Source organism: Euprymna scolopes, chromosome 2, assembly GCF_053919585.1.
Source record: "Euprymna scolopes isolate OS-2025 chromosome 2, ASM5391958v1, whole genome shotgun sequence".
Classification (NCBI taxonomy): Eukaryota; Metazoa; Mollusca; class Cephalopoda; order Sepiida; family Sepiolidae; genus Euprymna; species Euprymna scolopes.
In genome coordinates, this window is record NC_136483.1 from 151,541,484 (window position 1) to 151,565,895 (window position 24,412).

Below are 24,412 nucleotides of genomic sequence, written 5' to 3' on the forward strand. Positions count from 1 at the left end.
CCAATTTTGGGTCTAAACACTTGAAATTTTAGATGTAGACTACTTAGACATGGGTCAAACATTTTAATTTGATTTGAGCCCAAAACAATAAATGGGGTCAAAATTAGGGTCACAGTTAAAAAGAATTTGACATCTGCGGTCTCTACCAACTTTCTCTATGGTAGTTAAGGAAGCCTATTTTATAGAAAAGCATTACCGTAGATATTCACACTTTAATATATACATATGCACATAAAGTTATGAACAGTACATAGGGTCAGAGCAAGCGGGGCTGAACTGCTAGTCTATATATATATAAAAGTGAAAGTGTCTGTGTGTGTATCTGTGTCTCTGTGTACGCAATAACTGTCAATTTTTAGTCTACAGACTCGAAATTTGATATACAGGGTACTAAGATTTGGGAAAATCGATGTGATCGATTTTTGGCCAGAAATTTGGCGATTAAGGGGTCAAAGTTCAACGATTTGACCTTTGAGAACTCTACCAAACTCCTCCGACAATTTTGGGTCTATGCACTTGAAATTTTAGATATGGGTTCCTTGGACATGGATCTAACTTAATAACTTGACTTGAGCCCAAAACAATAAATTTTAAGGGGTCATAATAGGGGTCAAAGTTAAAAAAATTGACATCTGCGGTCTCTTCCAAATTACTCAGACAATTTCTAGTCTAAATATTTGAAATTTTACATAAAGAGTATTCAGAGACAGGGCAAGCTTTTTCATCAGTTTGGGTCGAAAATTTTTAGTTACCAATATATAAATGTATGTATGTATGTATGTATGTCTGTTTGCATGTCTGCCTTAAACTTTCAATAGAGCGACGGATTTTACAAAGATCAGTATCGTTTTAAAGTTCGATCTTTCATACGACAAATATTGAAAAATTGGCTTAAAACATTAATATCTTCCCCTTCAACTAGGAACTTTTCTACAGGGGGGGGGGCACTTTTTTCGCCGATATTTTTTAAAGTTATCCTCTCTTTTAGATTGTCTAGCCTTAATTTTAAAAAATGTCGCTTCCGGTTTGGTGGTGACTGTAACAGCATAAACGTTAGGTTTTACGCCGTTCTTTTCCTCCTTTGCGGTACGGGTTCGAGCCTGCCTTCCTACTACCACTTTTTTTTTTTTTTTTTGCTCAACATACACATCCAAACACCCGGGCAACGCCGGGAGCCCATGCTAGTATATCTATAAAAGTGAAAATGTGTGTGTGTGCGCGCATGCATTTTCCGACCAAATAACTGTCAATTTTCGATCTACAGACTTGAGATTTGACATAAGGGGTATTGAGATTTGGGAAAATCTTTTTAATCGGTTTTCGGCCAGAAATTTGGCTGTTAAAGAGTCAAAGTTCAACGATTTGACCTTTGAGAACTCTACCAAACTCCTCCGACAATTTTAGGCTGAACTGCTAGTGTATATATATATATATATATATATATATATGATTAGGCTTTATTGTGTTTGTGTTTATGCTATATATAATGAAACATCAAAGACGTTTGATTTTATTTAAAAATATAAATAACTTAGTAGGTGCTTCAGGGGTGAAATCAGGAGTACACAGGTGTCCACACTTATTCCCGGGCAATGAAAAGTGTACATTCATATATGATGTTTATTTATACAAACATTAGTGCCTATATATGTGTCTACATGTTTAAGCTGAAAGTCTAATTTCATCAGGCCATATTTAGTTAATATGGCTTGAAGTTAGGCTGAATAAAGTCGCCGCCGAAACATGTATGCACATATGTAGCCGAGGGAGAGAAAGAGGGAGAGAAAGAGAAAGTGGGAGGGAAGATTTTACTACACATACTAGACAAAGAAGAAAAGATATTATGTTACCTGTAAATGGAATTATATAGAATTACATAACGATAAGATAAAATTGTAGAAAAAAAAAAAGGCAAGAAAAGAAAAATTCAATGTCACGTCCTTTCTTACACGGATTTCTATTAAATAACTCCAGTTCAGCCAAGGCATACTTAAAATAATTAAAAAAAAATAAAATAAATAAAATAAAAAAAATGAGGTGTGAGAGGGGGATGAGTTGTGTGTGATGGGGTACTATAAAACTATTCAGGCCAAGAGGAATGCTATAAACATTTGAACAAAGTAATTTATTAGATCATTGTTTCTTTTCTACTAAATTGTATTCATATCTTGCATGGTAGTCAAACTTCTTAACAAGTCATTTTGGTGTTAAGATTTGGTATTAACGCTTTTGTAGTCATTTAATGATGAATGCGAATGTTTTCATGTTCCAAATTATTAATATTCCTCATAACTAGTTTTGTACAATCATCTGTAAATATTAATTTGTTCGTTGATTAGTGTGTGTGTGGTGAGGGGGTCCTGTCTGGTTGTAAAATATGCTTAATTCATGCAAATTCGGTATTTATTATTACAGAACCAAATCACTATTGAATATTAAATTGTACCTAATATATAGTAGTGATTTCAAAAGTTTTAAAAAAATAAATAAATAATGACATGGGTACCATCAGCTAGAATTGAAACCAAAACATTTAGTGCTCCTGTCGCATCTCCTGTCAATGTAGCTATCGAGATGAGAAAGATTTAATATTAAACACTTGAAGAAATTAATTAAATTTGGACATGCGCAGAAAGAAGTAAAAATATGTTGGCAAGTTGAAATGAACAGTTTGCATTTCAACTTGCCGACATATTTTTGTAAGTGGTATTTATCCATCCAAGCATCCATCTTTTGGCGTATGATTACTATTTCTTGTTAATTTCAGTGTTATGAGACTAGTACTTTAAGAGTTTATCGGTTAAATATTTACAAACAGACACACACACACACAATTCATCTATTTTATTTATATAGATAAGGTTTGCATCATTTCCATTATTCAGACGATTATATAATGAAACATCAAAGACGTTTGATTTTATTTAAAAATATAAATAAGTTAGTAGGTGCTTCAGGGGTGAAATCAGGAGTACACAGGTGTCCACACTTATTCCCGGGCAATGAAAAGTTTACATTCATATATGATGTTTATTTATACAAACATTAGTGCCTATATATGTGTCTACATGTTTAAGCTGAAAGTCTAATTTCATCAGGCCATATTCAGTTAATATGGCTTGAAGTTAGGCTGAATAAAGTCGCCACCGAAACATGTATGCACATATGTAGCTGAGAGAAAGTGGGAGGAAGATTTTACTACACATACTAGACAAAGAAGAAAAGATATTATGTTACCTGTAAATGGAATTATATAGAATTACATAACGATAAGATAAAATTGCAGAAAAAAAAAAAGGCAAGAAAAGAAAAATTCAATGTCACGTCCTTTCTTACACGGATTTCTATTAAATAACTCCAGTTCAGCCAAGGCATACTTAAAATAATAAAAAATGAAAAAATAAAATAAAAAAAAATGAGGTGTGAGAGGGGGATGAGTTGTGTGTGATGGGGTACTATAAAACTATTCAGGCCAAGAGGAATGCTATAAACATTTGAACAAAGTAATTCATTAGATCATTGTTTCTTTTCTACTAAATTGTATTCATATCTTGCATGGTAGTCAAACTTCTTAACAAGTCATTTTGGTGTTAAGATTTGGTGTATTTTACAATGTATTAACGCTTTTGTAGTCATTTAATGATGAATGCGAATGTTTTCATGTTCCAAATTATTAATATTCCTCATAACTAGTTTTGTACAATCATCTGTAAATATTAATTTGTTCGTTGATTAGTGTGTGTATGTGTGTGTGTGTGTGTGTGTGTGTGGTGAGGGGGTCTTGTCTGGTTGTAAAATATGCTTAATTCATGCAAATTCGGTATTTATTATTACAGAACCAAATCACTATTGAATATTGTACCTAATATATAGTAGTGATTTCAAAAGTTTTAAAAAAATAAATAAATAATGACATGGGTACCATCAGCTAGAATTGAAACCAAAACATTTAGTGCTCCTGTCGCATCTCCTGTCAATGTAGCTATCGAGATGAGAAAGATTTAATATTAAACAACTTGAATAAATTAATTAAATTTGGACATGCGCAGAAAGTAAAAATATGTTGGCAAGTTGAAATGAACAGTTTGCATTTCAACTTGCCGACATATTTTTGTACGTCTTATTTATCCATCCAAGCATTCATCTTTTGGCGTATGATTAGTATTTCTTGTTAATTTCAGTGTTATGAGACTAGTACCTTAAGAGTTTATCGGTTAAATATTTACAAACAGACACACACACAATTCATCTATTTTATTTATATAGATAAGGTTTGCATCATCTCCATTATTCAGACGATTATTTTCCCGTTCTTGATTTCTATATTCAACATTCGGAGTAATGTGAATCTTTTCTTTGTACATCTTTTTCAACTCCAAAACTTATGTTGAACGTAAAAACCTGAACCGGAATTCATGGGCGTAAATTACTCTGTCATGGTTTAATCATATATTAATAATTTCTGTCTGTTCAATAAACTTCTATTTGGGAACTACTAGACAGATCTAACTGAAATATTGTATAACCCATTGCTATTATAAAGTCCAGAAAACTAATTCGATGCACAATTGTGGATTTATAGTGATTAGGTTTTAATGCAAAAATGAGCACAAATTTAACCATTTTTAATCATCAATTTGACATAAAACATTTATTCTAAGTCAACGGGGCTCACTTTTGCCAGTTTTTAGCAGACTAAAAATTGTTTGGGTGCGTGTGTGTGTGTGTGTGTGTGTGTGTGTGTGTGTGTGTGTGTGTGTGTGTGTGTGTATATATATATATATATATATATATATATATATATATATATCACACTGTCTATTATTGGTTTATTATAAATAAAAAATTAAATATTTATCCTGATTTGAAGAAAAAAACAATCATAAAAGAAACTCAAAAAGTTTTGCGTGCTATCAGTTGTTTATTATTTAAAAAAAAAAAAAAAATATGTATATATATATATATATATATATATATATGTATGTATATATGATTAAAAAAAAAAATGGCCAGCATTTGCACAAAAATCATAAACTTTTATTTCACACCTTTAGATGTTTCACATAAACTGCCTAGTAAATTCCGACAATAGCAGGGATTTTATCTTGCAGAAGTGCTAATAATTTAAGACCCAAACAATACTATAATTAAGTTTACCTTTTAAAATTTAATTACACAATGTAAAAAAAAAAAAAAAACTGGGTATGTAAAATCTATATTAATAAAATAGCCGCAGGACAAAACTATCGTAGGTTTGCAACAACAGATGACAAATAAAAATTCAATACATCCAGGCTAATAGCCACTATCTTATGTAGCTTTCGGACACCATTTTAGACACATTCAGTCGTGATAGTAAAATATTACATTGCATCCCACGAACAACACCATACCAATCGCAACATCATTAGACGAAGGAGTTTCTATTTTTCTCTCAAAATATTTAGTCCTACCACTGCTACCAGTTTTCACCAGGATGAATTATTCACATTCCATAGATTCTGTTATTACACTGACCGTAACTGGCTCATACATACATAATCTTTCCATTTTCTGATTCATAAATAATAAAGGCTCCCTCACCAAAGTCCGTCCAATCGGATTGGACGAGCTCTAAAAATTCTCATATTCTGGAATCTAGTTCTTCGCTTTATAAATGAACAGTTACTAAAATTAAAATATGGCATCATTAAGATACATATTATTTTGCCTGGCATCAAGTTCATTTCATGCATAGGTCATTACAGTTGTGCATGTGTGCGTGTGATATAAATCATTAATAATGGCTTTGTAGCTGTCGGACTGCTGTTCCCTATTATTCTACAGGTGTCCACAGTATGTGTAAAGGGGTTACGCTTCCCTACTCTCTCTCTCACTGTGCGTATTTCCGTTCAGTTCTTTTTTTTTTCTTCTTGCATCTAACAATGTTATAACATTTCTTCTTCTTTCTAAACTTCTATTTTTTAATTATCAATGCATTCCTGATTGGTTTTCTTTTTCTTTCTTACACAATTTTATTGTGTCCGGGTGATTTAAAATATATATTTTTTTTTTTTTTTAGTAAGTTACGCATTTTGGATGCTAGCTGTTAGTTTATTTTTAAATTATACACCTCCCTCCCTCCCTCCCAAATAATAACGTTATTATTTCAGAACGATCCATCAGCATACAACTGAATGCGCTCTTAAATAAAGCCACGGTAAAATTTCAGTATCAAATGTTTTATATTTGTTTGAATAAAATTCACACTAAAACTAACTGGCAGATCATTGTAAATTTTGGAGCTCAGCTGCTAGGTGCAAAAGGGTGGGGGAGCAGACGTCTAAATATGATCTATAATTATTTTCCCTTATCATGAGGTTGAGGTGGAAGCCCTTCTTAAAAATTTAGGATAATATTTACAATATTATCCAATTGCTTCTTTTACAAATAAACACATTTTTTTGTTTACTTTCATGGACCCAGGCAACACCGGATAGCTCTGCTAGTCTATATATCTATAAAAGTGAAATTGTGTTTATGTGTGTATGCGTACATTTCCCTACCAAACTACTCTGTCAATTTTCAGTCTACATCTCCAGATTTGACATAAGGGGTATTGAGATTTGAGAAAATCTTTTAATCAGTTTTTGGCCAAAAATTTGGCTCGCAAGGGCTCAAAGTTCAACGATTTTACCTTTGAAAACTCTAACAAACTCCCCCGCCAATTTTGGGTCTAAACACTTTAAATTTTAGATGTAGGTTACTTGGACATGAATCAAACTTTTTAATTTGATTTGAGCCCAAAGGGGTCAAAATTGGGGTCGAAGTGAAAAAAAAAAAATTGACCTTTTTTTTTTTTTTTTTAGAATACTTTCATCAGTTTTGGAGTCCTTGTGTAGCTGATTACGGTAATATATTTGAATAGTTTTCTTGTTGGTTATTGCTGGTTTGATTCAAGTTACTAATCGCTACTTTTATCTACCAAATTACTCAGACAATTTTTGGTCTAAACATTTGAAATTTTATATAAACCTTATCATAAACATAGAGCAAACTTTCTAATCGGTTTTTGGCCAAAAATTTGGCTGCCAAGGGGTCAAAATTAAAAGATTTGACCATTGCAATCTGTAACAAACTATTCAGCCAATTTTGGGTCAAAACATTTGAATTTTTACATAAAGAGTATTCAGACATGCAGCAAGCTTTTTAACAGTTTTGGGGCGAAAATTTGGCTGCCAAGTGGTCAAAGTTTAAAGATTTGACCGTTGCAGACTCTACCAAACTCCTCTGCCAATTTGGGGTCTAAACACTTGAAATTTTAGATGTAGGTTACCTGGACAGGAGTCAAACTTTTTAATATATATATATGAGTTTGTATTACTGTACACAGATTCGAAAAAGTTGTCAAAAAACAAATATATAACAAATAAATGTTATCAAAGGCAAGATAAGTTACTTTTCTACCAAACTGGATATATTTTTCGTGTTTTTATTCAATGTAACATGTTTATTCAGCTCGAAAACCATACAGTGTTTACCGATGTATTGGAACATTCAAGATGGCGTCTTATTCTCTCTTTAACACAGTAAGTGTGGGATAAGATGTTATAAATAAAAAACCGGATAAAATACTGTTAAAAACTCGCTCAATATATGTCACTGTGACATAGGTTGACATATATTCGGCGGGTTTTTAATAGTACTTTGTATAGTTTTTTTATTTATAACACCTTTTTCCATACTTACGGTGTTAAAGAGGGTGTGAGACGCCATCTTGAATTTTCTAATACATCGGTAAACACTGTATGGTTTTCGAGCTGAATAAACATGTTACACTGAATAAAAACACGAAAAATATATCCAGTTTGGTAGAAAAGTAACTTATCTTGCCGTTGATAACATGTTTTTTGACAACTTTTTCGAATCTATGTGTACGGTAATACAAACCCTATATATATATATATATATGAACAGCACATAGAGCCCAAACAAAGTCAGGCTGAACTACTAGTGAGTAAATTTTTATTAAGAGTAAAAGGAAATTCTATACTGATTAATTGTAATTTTATGGCCTTTCTTTCCAAAAGCGAAACTACTGGTTCAAGTATTTCCAATGAAATCTATGTCTGAAGCCCTTTGGTTCATAATTAAAAACAATTTCTCTATTCAACCATACTGTCATAAAATCCTTAACCAAAATGGAAACAGCTGGTTCTACAATTTTGTTTGAAATTCACGGAGTTGTGATTTGAGCCAGTTAGATCAATGCATTCAATTGTTGTTTGAGTCCAATTTTGAAACATCTGCCTTGCAAGCTATTGGATTCCGATTCTTATTGGCAATATAAACTGCCAAACATCAGACCTACGTACATTACATGCCTCGTCCACCAGTGTTAGGATCTTGAAATGTAGCTCGTTTTTATAAAAGTTTTAAAATATATACACCAAAGAGTTTATTTATTAAAGCTAGATATCCAAGACTGGAATTCCGCATTATGAGTTAGAAAAAGTTGGCACATTTCTGTCAAGAAGTCAAAGTTCAACTGACATCTAAATTTTACATAGTGTGATTTTCACCTCCCCCCCCCCTGATTTTGATATTTTTAACTAATTATCCCTGGTTTTAACTAAAGCCTAAGAGTGAGTCAAGGTGTGAGTAAAGGAGCCAGAGGAAATTCATCGCTTCAGGAGTCAATTATATTTTCTCACGCAGAATTTTCAATAAATATATATAAGTTTCAATAAATATATATATGGATACATTTTTATACAATAAATGTCTTGGTTTTCAAACATTTTTGTGTTAGGAAAAAAGCCCCCAAAAAACTGTTTTTTTTTATTTGTGTCATTTGACCAAGAAGAAATTGGAGTTATCTCCCCCTAAAAAAATGGTGTAAAAAAAAAAATCAACATAATAAAGAACATTGGACATTTTTTTTTTCAAATAAAGTAGACAATATGTATTCAACATAAATAGAAGCAAATTATTTTTGTTTAAGAACAATTCTAATGTTAATAAAAAAAAAGTTTAAATTAAATTATGTTAAAACACTTCATTAGATGTTCATTGTTATGCAAAAACAAAAAACACCGGAACTTCTCACCAACTCCGCAATGCACACCAACTCAATTTGCTCCACCAACTCCTTTTAACTAAATTTCTTACATGAACTACGAGCGATCTAGGTTCTAGATTCTCAGGCGCTTTTGCACACGTCAGTCACATTTACCTTACTTTTAGTTACTTACCATCAGTTCCATGCAACTGTATAGTTCAAACCCTCTAAAAGCAAATCTTTTTTTTTTATTCACTGAAAACACATATTTTGAAATAAGGTCGAATAATCAAATTTTTAGTAAAACTCAAATGAAAGAGAACACAGCAACAAACAAAAAAGAAAGGCTTCATTCAGTCTATAAGTGAATTCAGTGATTCAAAACAGAGATGACTTTGAAGACGAGCCTTACTCTGGAAGGCAAGGAACTTAAAAAAAAAACAAAAAAACAAATAAATAATGAAAACATTGAGGCTGCTCAAAATTGAATTCAAGATTGGCGAATAACTCTAAATCAGATAGCTACATCCCTAGATATTTTCGTATGGCTTGGCAAATTCAATTCTTCATAATTTGGGTCTGTGCAAGCTTTACATAAAATAAAAGTGTTGAAGCCTGATCAACAGAATCTTCAAAGTGATCTCTCCTTAAAATTATCTAACAAAATTGAAACAGATGGAGAGGAATTTCTGCCAAAAATTATCATCGGAGATCAAACTTGAGTCTACTAGAATAATCCAGAGTTCAAAAATCAGTCAAAGCAATGGCTCAAAATCCATCAAGTTCAAACCTCAAAAGTTTTCTCAAAAAGTGATGGCTACGGTTTTCCGAGATTCCAAGTGTGTGATACTGATAGATTAATTTGGGAAAAAAAAAAAAAAAAATCTAAGAAGAGTAATAGGAGTTTATTATGCTGAGGTTTTAAGGAAGCTCCATAAGATTTCTTCCTTTTTTGCTAAACTCAAAGAATTCCTCAAAGGCATCAATTTTGATAACAGAAGTAAAACATTTTGCCACTATTTGATTGCAAAAACTTTGCAGAATTCTTAAAAGATGGTCTTTGAAGCTGAAAATCTGGACTTGAGAATTGAATGGCAACTATGTTGAGAAATAAACTCATATTTACGTCGCTTTTTGTGAACTTAATTTCTTGAAAATTCCTAAATTTTTTTAATCCATCCTCACATAAATCAGTAAAGTTTGACATTCAACATCATACTTTGTTTTGATCTGAAAAGTTCACACATTTCACAAATTTCAATTTATAGGGTGGAATGAGAAAATTGTCACCCTAGAAAAGACATGATTCCATTTCCGTTTGATGAAAACCAGCTTACATTTCTATTGCAGACCATCTACTAGTTGTCCAGTTGTGTACAAATCTCAAGAGCAATAGGAGCCTTCTATCATTCCTGAAAGTGGCACAACGTTCAATGAACGAGATCAGATATGCGCCGCTGTACAAATCATGCTCTCTACCGGTCCAAGTTATGACAATAGGACCAATTTCAGCACCCCCAAAATGTAAATCCAGACGGTTCAACACTTGAGGGTACAGCTCAATGGTTATGGTCTTTGGTGTGGTTTTAAGTGAGGATCACAACATACCACCTCACATCTTTGAAGTCGACTTGAAAATCAACACCAAAGTGTACCTGGATATGCTGAAAAGTGTGGTGATCCCCTGATATAATCAAGTGGCCACTGGCAGACCCTGGGTGTGGCAGCAGGACTTGACACCGACCCACAAGTTCAAAGAGCTTCAGAAGGGATGCTACAAGTTTGTACCCTTCTCTCACTGGACTTGCTCCTCCCTAGACCTGAACCCACTGGACTACTTTGTTTGGTCATACGTCAAGAACATCACCAACATGACCTCCCACAACACCAAAGCCAGCCTCATCGCCGCCATCCACTGAGTAGTAGCTGGGCCCCTGCTGGCACTTGTGGAAAAGGTATGCTCTCGATTCCAGGCCAGTATCTAGGAGGTGATTGAGGCTAAAGGCAGAATAATAAAGTTACTTAATAAAGTTACTAAAATTGATTTTTTTCAATAAAAGTTTTAAAATAAAGCTGTAGTATTGTTTTCTTTTGGACAACAACATTATTGTTCCACTCTGTATTATCACTTTCACAGCAGCGTAAAAAATTAATTATCTGAGCCTCATAAACAAAAATTCTTTCGGAATTCAATGCAGGAAATTTTCAATTAAACTGTTCAGTAATTACGAACACAAAACGTAACCAACATCCAGAGACCTTTGTTTTATGAGCGGATAAATAACTGGAGTCAATGAAAGTGTAAATATATATTTAAGGATGGATTAAATTGTTTTTTTTTTTTTGTTGGGGGGGGGGAAGCCTCAAAATCATTTTATAATATATTTAATAAACCGAACGTTGTATAATAGGTTTAATAAACCAAGTACTATGAGCTCTGTTTTACTTTAAGTGTTACCCATTGAGCTCTATTTTATTTGCAGTAATTATCTGGAGATTTGTAATATTTTTAAAAAATTGGTGCCGTACAATCTTGTTACATAAGTAATAGATATTGAACTAAGCAAACACATATTTATATATATCTATAATATAAAGCTGAACGTCTGTGTGTGTGTGTGTGTGTGTGTGTGTGTGTGTGTGTGGTCACGAATAGGCTCCTATATGGTTGACTATTTTAAAAAACTGATTACATATTAAGATAGGTGTATCAAGGATCAGAAATGGCTATGTTTGATCTGGCAGAACGGTGGTTCATAAAAATTGTGGAGTCTGCGTTCGCACCTGGCCCCCAAAGTGTGGAAATAAATAATGAAAAAAAAAAAAAAAAAAAAAAAAAACGTTCACAAGGGTTTTTGATAGAGATGCACATAAGAATACTTTGATAAGTATGTTTCAACTTAAATAGGGATGGTATAATAAAATTGTGGGGTCTGCGTTGACTTTTCATATCTATTTGCGTAAGTATACTTTGATAATTATGTTTCAGTTTGAAAAAATATGGTATGATAAAATTATTGGGTGTTCGTTCACGCCTGACCGCCATAGAATGGAAATATGTCACAAAGTTTAACAAGGTTTTTTAAAAGGGGTGAGGGTCCACAATAACACCTTAACTTTAATCTTAATTCACGTTAGCTTTTATTTATTTTTTTGAGTTGAATCATATTGTCGAATAAATTCACCTCATAAATTCACGTTCTTATTAAAGTGAAAGCCAAAAAAAAAAAAAGTCGGAACTTTAGACAATTCTTGACACAAATTTTGCATAACTGTTTTTTTCCTTCTCCACTTGCACGTGGCACTCTTTCGAAAATAGATAAATAGATAAATGATAAAAAATAAGAACGTTACTTGTTATGTCAAAAGAAGGAAAAAAATCCTGCTTACGTGTCTTTTTAAAAACATTTACATAACCTTTTTATTTTTATTTATATATCTGTTTAAGCTTTTTTTTGTCAGTGTACTAGAAGGAATTCAGTTGATTACAACCCTTTTTGCATGTTCTTTAAATTACAATAGTACAACCCTGAATCCGACGGCGCAATACTACACTGTTCAATACTGTAAAACTGAAACGAGCTGTTCTGCCTGAAAAGGGTGCAATTTTCTTATTCATATTTATATCGATTCTTTGCTTTAAAAAACTAAAGTAATTATGTGTTTACTTTTTTAATATCCCATTTTGCTGTTTCGGATTATTTTACTAAAGTAAGTAAAGCTTCATTATTTTTCAAAACTTTTTCTTTCTTTGTTTTTCGATATTTCGTCGATATTATTTAGTAAGAGTGTTTAGCAGAAAAGCCAACAAACGACTACTCGAAAAAATAAATATACAAGAAATAAATGTTACCATAGTAACATTTATAAAAGTTCACTTCATGTTTTTTTTCGTTTGGAAATGGGTTTTTAATGCTCTTTACTTAAAATAATTTCAGCGAACCGAAATTAAAACGAAATTTTAGGAGATAACTACTTAAATGAATTTTTATATAAACTACACATGCCATAATTGAATATTCCTCAAGCACAAAATAACGGAAAACATTAAAATATGTTTATAAATATTCCTTATGTTGACGGAACTCTCTTAAATTGTTAATACAGAATGCTCAGGTGCCCCTCCTTCAAATTGAAAACGGGGCTCTTCATTTCAAAGTCGCTGCCATTTTGATTTTTTTTTTAAATCGGATCGTGAATTAAAAAAAAAAAAAAAAATTATTTTCTTTACAAACTACTTAAAACTACAAACCAATGAACTTTTCTACAATAAAAGTAACTTTTATTGACTATGGTAACATTTATTTCTTGTATATTTATATTATTATATATATATAACATTTTCTCTTTGTAAGGAAACATCATTTTGTTGGTCACTGTTGGCTACGAATGGAAACAAAGTTGATATAAAAAAATATATTTTCGCAAAAATTATCTTTACTTTCACCATATTTTGCTTAGGGTAACATTTTTGAGTATCAAAATCTATCTGTTTACAACCCCCTTCTTTTCATAACCTATCATACTTTCGTCAATCACAGTCCATTTTCTGTAGGCTGTTTTTGAACCCAGTCAACGCCGGGTACTTCTGCTAGTATATATATATATATATATATATATATATATTAGTTCAACATTCATGTTGTGTTTTACAAAACATTTACTTCTTTCAGTCTGTTGTAATGGAAACATAAGGTCTGGGTTATTTTCATTTTTTTTGTAAAAGGCCAAGGGCAGGTGGATGTCTAACAAAATGGTACAGGCCAGTCCAGGTGGGTGGGTGGGTGGGGGGATTAGTCTGGAGGAGGGTGCTGGAGGGAGGGTAATCCTTTTCTGACTTGTCCATCCATCAAGTCATCAATTACAAATTCTGAACTGGGTCTGTGACAAGCGGTGACATTAGGCTTGAAGATTTATGCAAAAAAGCTCAGGAAGGAGGAAACAGGCTAGGCACTTTCATCTGTGGGGAGTTTTCAAAATAAAGCCAACCGGACAAAGGTCCTCTCCGCTTAAACGAACATCCTTCCTCATAAGCTTTAGCAAGGGAGGCATGCCAGCACACACACACACACACACACACACACACACACACACACACACACGTGTGTGTGTGTGTGAGTTTTGGCTGGTAAGTAATAAACCTATTTGATATTATGGATAAGAAAATATTTTAATGCTGAAACCCAGACTCACATATAAACTTGTGTGAGAGGCTGTTTGATTCACTGAATATAGGAGGAGTAGAAGGAGGAGAGTATACGTGAAAAGCATTGTCAAAAACAAATATATTAGGGAGTGAATTGAGATTGAAATGCTATCGGCTAGACAACAATTGTCGCTTGTTTATTTATTTCAAGCCACCCCAACTTCTAGACAATGCAAGGTGGTATGCTAGTATACATATCAAAATCCAATTGTGCTTATTGTGTAAACCTTTGTCATTGAGGTTATGTTTTTTAGTAGAGTTTGTAACTGTACAGCCCACCATTCACATTGCTTGACCAATCATTACCAAACTTGGGTCAAAATATTGGTCTAACTTAAAATTTTAATTTGGTGATATTTAAATTAAAAGGCATGAAAAATGTTGTCAAACTTTTGGTGATAACTTTGGTTCTGTTGATCGTAGAGACTCTATACTTGGCCCATATTGTAGTCAAATAAGTCTCACGTGTTATATGACATTGATTTCTCTACTTTGGATCGGATACAGTAACCCTTATGATCAGATTAATTTTTTTAGTTATTAATGTTTTCAAGGCATAACTTTGGGAATACTTCATACAATATGCAGAAGTATGGTTCAGATAAGACTTTGGCTAATGATTATGTTGTTAAGTGGAGGTATGCAGTCACTTCTTGTTGGAATTTCTATTTCTGCATCATATAATGCGTCTGCACGTTAACAAGGCGAAACACAATATCGATAACTGTTTACGGCAAGCAAATTAGATTTTGCCATTTAGAACCATCATTAAATTACTGTTAGAGAACGGATAGAGAGAGATGAAGAGGTGAGTAAATTATATTGTAGACACTCTGACCGGAAGTGAGGGTCAGCTGATCGGATTGCATGTGAGTCACGTGATCAGGTTAGCTGAATCGAGGAGATTGGTTTTAGACATAGGTGACGGACAGCTTGACAGTCGTTCCCCCCCTTCACTGGGGGGGGGGCGCTGACGTTTACCACGCAAGCCAGAGATTCACTTCCATCCTTCTGCGGTTGACATCTGGAAGGTGAATAAAATAACTATAAAACCAATTCATCGTTTGGAGTGAATAAATCTTCGTCCCAAAACAGTCTTCCTCCAAGACACAAGATGATTCTAGGTAGACCAACATTCACGACGCATGAAGGTATGCCCAAAAATACATGTACCACACACACACAACGGCATATGAACATTTAAATATCATTTAATAGACTGGACCACTAGACGATCACACAACATTCCCCCTTATTAGATAAATATACAACATTACTATTTTTTTTTTTTTTCAGTATCATTGTTAAGTACCATTTAGAAAAAAAAAAAAAATGGAAACAATACTAACTCTATGCAGGTTAAATCGCCTAACATAAGTTAGTCGTGACTGTGTACCTCCACCTAATCACATAATTATCAGCCGAAGTCTTATCTGAACCATACTTCTCCATATTATGCCACACCATTTGGCAGCTTTTAAAGTTAAATAGATACAAGCCGAGTACAAAAGGAGTACAAAATTTACTTTCACCATGATTAATGCTTGTGCTAAATTTTAAAAAAATATAAAGTATGGTTATTAAGAAAAATCTAAACAAATAAATAGATGAACAATTTGGGACAATTTTACCCTATAATCCCCCCGGGGGGGGGGGGGTCAGAGCTATTCTGAAAAATCTGTTCTGTTTTCAAGATTCTTACCATCTCTTTAAGTGCATTTGTTTGTATCTTGCACTTGGTTCACTGGGTATATTTGCCAGGTAATTTAAAAAAAATTATTTTTCATGAATCCAGTTGCTCTTATAATTACTAAAATGAAGATCTTCCTAAGATTCCAGTTTCTTTTCATGTCGTACAGAACACCTTAGTATTTTGTTATCTTTTCGGTCTTAACTCTGTTTTAGCCAGCATCATTGGAGGTGGGGGGTACTAACTTCTACTAAGGTTGCCTCTTTCTCCTTGTCCCATAAAACTATGTCAGGTTTAATATCTCTGTTTTCTGGGTACGTAACTGTAGGAATTGTATAATCTTGGATGGTGTATGACTTATGCCAGAAAGAACAGTTGGAAATATCTTTCCATGACATGCTGCTACATTCAATATTCAACTTTACACACTCCGGTGGATATCCGGTTGTTCACATCCTCTACTTGTGTGTGGCCGAGCCTACGCTTGCTATCATTGCTGAGACCACACATCCAAATAGCATTGGTCATCAAGCCTTTTTCTAAGGCAGCCATTATAATCCTCTCCTCATCAAACTGGATCAAGGTTCTTTTTAACCAGTCTATATAACACTTCCTCATCTATATAGTCCCCGAGTGAATTTATCCAGAAAATACTTGGTTGGTTAGTCTTTTTTTTTTTTCATGTGACATGGGAAAGATTTAAAAATGGATTTTGATTGGTTAGCTCCAAATGTAAAATCTTTTACATAAAAGGGATGTGCGTGTTTTCATCTAGTGGTTTCAATATGGGGGATCAATTTATTGTATTAGAGACTGTAAGTATAAGAAAGTTTTCCTGTTAATTCAAAAAGTCTAAATATCAGATGACGAAACTTTAAGACTGCATATTAAAAAAAAAATATGTATGTAAAATAATAGTAAAAGGGCAAATTTCAAGCAAAAAAAAAAAAAAAAAAAAAGGCCAAATTCATGAAATTTGGTTTAAAATCTTAGAGTGGTTCTAAAATAAGTGATCGATTTATTATAATGTTGCATTAGAGACTGAGCACCCCTTTCAAATATTTATATATTGACTTTTTCATTTCCTTTTTTTTTTTTTTTTTTATAATCTGGTAAATTAGTACCCATTCAATAAATTGGTTTATTAAAAAAACAGTTGTGCCTTATCAGACGAGAGAAATAAAATTTATGTCTGCTATTCAAAAGGGAGATGCTTTGAATAGCAAATATAAATTTTATTTCTCTCGCCTGATAAGGAACATTTGTTTTTTTAATAAACCAATTTGCTCCGAAATATTAGCATGCCTAGTGTAACGAGTATGTAATATTTGTCTATATAAATTATATAAATAAAAATAGTATATTTGGCTCTTTTTTATTGAGCACTCTTAATAACCTCATTTTAATTCATGGGTTTTATCTCCTGAATACCTTCAACCTGATATATAGATATATCTATAATATAAAGCTGAACATCTGTGTGTGTGTCTGGTCACGAATAGGCTCCTATATGGTTGACTATCATAGAAAACTGATTACATATAATGATAGAAGATGTATCGAGACACATGAATGGGTATGTTTGATCTGGCAGAACAGTGGTTCATTAAAATTGTGGGGTCTGCATACGCACATGATCCACAAAGTATGGAAATAAAAAAAATAAAAAAAAAAAACATTTACAAGTGTTTTTGATATAGATGTACATAATAATACTTTGATAAGTATGTTTCAACTTAAATAGGGATGGTATAATAAAATTGTGGGGTCTGCGTTCGCACCTGGCCTCCATAGAATGGAAATAGGCACAAACTTTAATAAAGACTTTTCATATCTATCTGCGTAAGTATACTTTGATAATTATGTTTCAGTTTGAAGAGATATGGTATAATAAAATTATGGGGGTGTTCGTTCGCGCTTGACCTCCATAGAATGGAAATATGTCACAAAGTTTAACAGGGTTTTTTAATATAGATCCACAGAATATTGTGATAAGTGTTTCGGTGTGAACAGGTATGGTATAATAAATTATGGGGTTTATCTATTTTATTTTTACTTTCATCATATTTTGATTTAGTTTTGATAACCCCAAATTCGAAGCTATCTCTTTACAACCCTTCCTTTTCATAACCTATCATACTTTCATAAATCAGAGTCCATTTTCTGTAGGCTGTTTTTGAACCCAGTCAACGACGGGTAATTTTGCTAGTATATATATATATATATATATATTTCTATAGAAATATATTTTCTTATAATATATACCAATCCTTATTTAAGAAGCTCAATGTAATTACAGAGCAATATAGTAAATAAATGACAAAAAAACTATATTCCAAAATTCATGATGTTGACCATCTTATAATTTCTTTAATTCAGTTGACATTTACAATTCTTGACAGTATCTGTTTCGTAGCACAAAATCAATCACTGAATCTATTATGCCCTTGTGTGTGTGTGTGTGTGTGTGTGTGTGTGTGTGTGTGTGTGTGTGTGTGTGTGTGTGTGTGTGTGTGTGTGTGTGTATATATAAATATATATGTTCATTTTCTTCCTTCACTAAAGCAATAACATTTTTTCATCCTAATTCCTATTAAATGTCAGCGTAGTTCTTTGCTATATACAAAAACGGTCCAAGATGGCCTTTACCAAAGCCAGAGAGGACACCAAAACAACTAACTCGATTAAAACATTGTGGTCGGCATAAATGTTTTTTTTAACATTGCTCTCGAAAAGACACTAAAAATTAATTTAAATTTATGGAGTTTTCTGAAATTGTAATTCATGAGATTCAGAAAAGCAGTAGATTTGGGCCACACCTATCTCATAGATACATTTGTCTTTTTTCTTTTTTTTTTTTTGAAACTGATAAATATTGTTTGATAAAGAAACGTTTTGAAAAAAAAAAAAAAATGTGTCATTATTCAATGAATGACACAAATTTATTGACTTTGAATCATACAACTGCAAGTTTCACTGTTAAATGACAAGCTTACAATATCTTTTATGCAGGCTGCGAATGTGCTTTCAAAGGGCCGCATGTTTAACACATTTGGTCTACTCGGCTGAACATGAATTTTTTATGGTAAAATAAATATAAAAAATATATATTTTTTCCCCCTTTACCTTCTCAATGTCTTCTTCATCCACTTCAATAATCTCTCCGCCATGATCCACTTTAACCTTGACCTTGCCCTCAGGTAGCGGGGACATTCCATTAGTCTTGAGAAGGGTGGCAGAGGAAAAGCCACCCTTATGGATGAGCCAGACTTTGTCGGATTCCATCCAAGCTTTTTCGGATTTGACGTCATCTTCGGATTTAGTCTGGAAAAAGACAACAACAAAAAAAAAATTACAGTAACATTTGACTTAAAAAAAAAAAAAGATTGAATGCATGTTTAATAAAGAAGATATCAAGAAAAAAATTACAGACATATTGATATCGATGTGGGTCATCTATTACTAGAGGACTGAAAATCATGAAAAAAAAATGAATAAAAATTGATTACTTAAAAAAGTATATGATGAGTATTTGTTTATATTGGCTTTGAAGACTACCATGTTGTGGCTTACAATAAAGCAGTTCTGTAGTAATGGGTTTTACAAAAGAGAAGTTCTTGGAAATTAAGGATGGAAAAAAAAAAAAAAAAGTTTTTTATTTATTTTTTTTTTTCAGTTGTGCTAGATGAGCCTTTACTGTAAATATCTCACAATAAGAAACCAGAGATTCTAGCACGTTCCATGAAAATAACAAAAAATGGGGCTAACAACATCTCTTCTGCGTGAAGAAGGCTGTAGAAAACAGATTCAACTATTGTAAAATAACATGAAGCTAAAAATTTCGATATACTTAAACGTAGTATATAACCCCCCCACCTCCGGGTTATGTTGTTAAAGTTTGCAGATATACACACGCACGATAATCAGTAGTAAATCTCAATTGGTCAAGGTCAGTGATGAGTGGTGCATCCTTTAAATGCTAGCCTGGGCGGCGTGATACGAAAGACAGGCCATTGGCCACATATCACCCACCCCCCTCCCTCCACATTACTGATGGATCCCAAATACAGCAAGGTTGAATACAAGGTGCCTTTAATAAGTTTCCAGGCATTTTTGTACAGGCATTGAAAATTGTCGTAGACTCTTGAAAATTCAGTATGTTATTGCTATACATACTATGAGATGACCGACCAATTTTTATGATTTCAGATTCAAATGAACAACTACAGCAGGAATTGGAATATACCCTACTAAAGCCCGATTCTCACAGCTGTTGCATTTCAAAAGTGCAATCTGAATGTGAAGACACTTTAAAAGAATGATATGCAATAAAATTCTGTTTAAAACTTGGGGGAAAAAAATGTCACAGAAACGTATGGAATGCTTCAGACTGCTTTTGGACCATCTTGCATGAATCTAGCATCAATTTTTGAGTGGCATAAGAGATTCAAGAAAGGCAAGGAATCTGTGAGGGATGATGGGGTGTAGTAGGAGTAAGGAAATCAGAACATCAAAGTTGACTGGCTCAATATAAAAAATTTCATGGATAAGAACCGTCATGTATCTATCGAAACAATAAGTGCACAATTTGATGTCAGTGTGGGAACTGTACAATAATTATTTGAGAGGAACTAAGGATGCGGAAGATTTGCGCAAAGTTTGTCTCAAGGCTGCTCAGAGAAAATCAGAAAGAAAGGTGTGGTCATGGGCAGCAAGGCACTTCCTCACCAGACCTTGTTCCCTGTGACTTTTGGTTATTCCCTAAGCTCAAGAAAAACTTTAGAGGCTGTCTTTATAAGACAATTGAGAAGATGAAAGAGGCAGTGACAAGGGTCATTGATATGCTCACACAAGAGGACTACCATAGGGCTTTCCAGGAACTGTTGGAATGGTACAACAAGTGCATTGTAGTCAGAGGAAATTAATTTGAAGAGGGCCAGAGTTTCATGTGTGTATTATCGTTATTTCCATGGCAGGTGCTCGTCTGAACTCCAATCTCTGCCCCCCCCCTCGCCAATCTTTCACGAAAAACACCTGTCTAGCTGAATTCACTGTGAAAAATTTTCCCCACTCTTTATCTGTGCCTAAATCAAAATTGGATTCCATGAACAAAACTTCTTTCTTAGAACTGCACGCCTGTGGAACTGTTCCGTCTGCCTGCTTCCCACCTAACTACAACTTGGATGTCTTCAAGTCCAACGTTAACAAATTCCTAATGAACCGCCCCCTTAAGTAAACACTTCATCAAATCTCCACACTAACGTAATGTACTTGCAATAATCCTTATCCCTGAGTGGCTTCCGGGCCTTGATAAGTGGTGACCACTGTGTAAAAAAAAAAAAAAAAAAAAAAAAACTATCAATAAAAGTGCGCATACGAAAAAGTCTGGAAACTTATTGAAGGCATCTTATAGTTTGGCACTAACGTTGTAGCAGGAGTTGGTAGAAGACAATTGCAAAGGACAAAAACATGAGCGGAATGTGGGAGATCAAACTAGTTTCTTTCCTCCGATTAGAATTCAGTAAAAGAGGACATATTTAATGTTTAATGAATACGTTGATATATTCCCTCCACCTGCGGAAAGTGAAGTTTGTGTGCATTCCAATAATGATTTGGTACTAAGGTTTTACAAAGATGTCTTCCCTGGCTAGATTTTTTAAAGAATCTAAATAGTGAACTGTTGTTGTATATATTTTACAACAGTGTTGGTCTGTGCCACAGTGTCAATAAAAGAAGGCTGGCAAATGCATAGTACAGTTGCAGATAAGAAAAAAAAAAAAAAAATCGAAATTCTAATTTTTTTCTTTTTTTATTAAAAAAAAATCGAAATTCTAATTTTTTTTTTTTTTTTTTTTTTTTTCTTTCAACAGAATGCCAATCCTGTGATTATTTGGAATAATAAGGAAAGAGGTTAATAAAGAACTAACTGAATTCTTTATGTGTAATATTTTATAACATACGGTATGCCACATGGAATCGATAAAAGATTGTGAAGTTCAAATAATTAGGTAACAATGCAAAAAAAAAAAAAAAAAGAAGCTTATTAAATTTGAACATTTGCAAACCAACCTATCGTTTTTGACTTAAAACTGATAACATTGAACTAGGATTCCAAAAATGAATGATTTCTAAACAAGAAATTTAAACAAAGGCCATATTTTAATATCAGAGGGTGGAAGCTATGTACAAAACATAAATCAAATGATTTAAGATTTTGAAATCGGCCATCTTGAAAATACTATATTACTGTTTGCTGAGCTGAACAAATTTTGATGTTACCGATAACGCATTCAATTTTCACTAAAATTAAAGGATTTTAGAATACATTGTAATGTCATAATATACTATTTTTTTCTCTCCTTTAATACACCACATCATTCAATTTCTCATACCACTTAACGTGCCGAGATAAGTGATGTGAAATTTTCCAGCATCAGCAGAAAAATAAAATGCATATGCTGAACTAATAAAGAAAAACAAGGACGCAATATTGATGAGAGGCCATTGTTCTTATACATTTGAATAATTAAGGTTGGTATTAAGTGTGACTTGTGTGAATATGCTTTTTGCCGAGTTTTGTTACAACTTTCTTTTACATTGTTTGCTCTTCCGACCATCTAAAAGAAGGGTATCCGAATTTTTCAAACAGGGAGGGGGGGGAGTTGCTAACATTTTAGAGTCACGCGGATCAAAATAAAAAAAAAAAAATGATCTGGACGTGTTTTATGCTGTTTTGCTCAATTAAATTTGCTTTTTAGTGAAAAAGTTGTCGTTTCATCACATTTCGGCCAACTCTTCCTCTGGCCTTCTTCAGATGATTAACTACTGGGGATAAGTTTCGGAAGCCAGAGGATGAGTTGACCGAAACGTGGTGAAATGACAACTATAAAGATGATAAAAATCAAAAAAAAAAAAAAAAAAATGAATACACACATGGACAACTTCAAAGCAATTCTAAGACGATGAAGATGAAAATGTAGCTGTTCTGTCTTCAGTCACAGAAGAAATTTCATTTTTGTCCCAAAGTGCTCCGTTTTCCATTTCCCATAAAAACGGCCTTGTGTTTAACTGTTCTTTCATGGGGACACACTTAAACGATTAATTTCAGGACTTGATATATTTTCCTCATTATATGAAAAATACATAATTATCTATTGGAGGAACGGTCTCTACCAAACTCCTTTGTCTATTTTGGTCCAGAGACTTGAAACTTGATCTATAGGGAACTTATACCTGCGAAACAAATTCAATTTGGTCGTTAATCGGTAAAAATAGCTACTAAGGGGTAAAAATTGGAAAAAATAAATAAACACTTGGCAGGTATAAGATGCCTTAAAGTATTTTACACATTCACGAGTATATATTTATATTTTTAACATTTTTGTTTTTTAGTTTTTGTATGCACGTAGATTTAGATCAGATGATAACAAATAAGACTGGGATGCTTTGCTTTTGTTTCGATTCTAGCTGATGGCACCCAAGTCTTTTTTTGTTTTAACTTTTAAAATCACTACTATATATTGGGTACAATATAATAATAAAGTATTAGTTCTGTAATATTAAATACGAAATCTGCATAAATTAAAATATATTTAAGCATATTTTATAACCGGGTAACTTCAAATGGCCTGCTAGTAAATTCATAATTTAGGTACAATATAATAATCAATAGAGTATTATCTTTATAATAAATACGAAATCTGCATGAATTAAAATATCATATTTAAGCATATTTTATGACTGCACAACGTTGGACGGCCTGATATATATATATATATATATATATATATATATATATATATATATATATATATATATATATATATATATATATATGTGTGTGTGTGTGTGATCAGGTTAATACAAGAGTGCTCCGTACCAAAGTAGATCAGGATATACTCTTTATTTGTTTTTACATAAGCAGTGATATGTTGCTACACAGTCATGAGCATGTTTCGGCCAGCCAGCTACTAATAACTAGAGACCTTTTCAGGTGATACAATTATACGAAAACAAAGTTTGCAATCTCTGTAAACTAGATAACTCTTCGTGCGATACAGCTTATACGAAAGCAAAGTTTGCAAATTTTGTTTTCGTATAAGCTGTATCACCTGAAAAGATCTCTAGTTATTAGTAGTTGGCTGACCGAAACATGGTCATGACTGTGTAGCCAAATATTACTGCTTATGTAAAAACAAATAAAGAGCAATATATATATCTACATTATTCATATATAAGATGTTATAAGATATTTTATGTATCGATTTTCAGTATTTACTTCAAAGTGCTTAATATGCGAGTTATGAAAATAGCTGGCAAGTAAGCTACACATAATTTTTTTTTTTTTGCATTTCACCCTCCCCTCCGGTAAGGAATCGTCAGAATAAAATGCATTTTAGCCTGAGAATTCTTTATACCGATGAAACAAACTCAGAAGATTCTTTATTTTTTTTTTAATTTTATTATTGTTTTTTTT

At 32.9% G+C, this 24,412-nt stretch overlaps 1 protein-coding gene across 6 annotated transcripts in view; it reads right to left on the reverse strand.

Moving 5' to 3' along the window:
* LOC145297667 (unconventional myosin-XVIIIa-like) overlaps positions 1 to 24,412 on the reverse strand; it is a 794,600-nt gene that overhangs the window by 388,494 nt on the left and 381,694 nt on the right. For all 6 annotated transcript variants that reach the window (XM_080143864.1, XM_080143857.1, XM_080143848.1 and 3 more), the window contains one exon: positions 19,063 to 19,260. In XM_080143864.1, the coding sequence (XP_079999990.1) occupies positions 19,063 to 19,260 (198 nt within the window). The remainder of the gene's footprint in view (positions 1 to 19,062; positions 19,261 to 24,412) is intronic.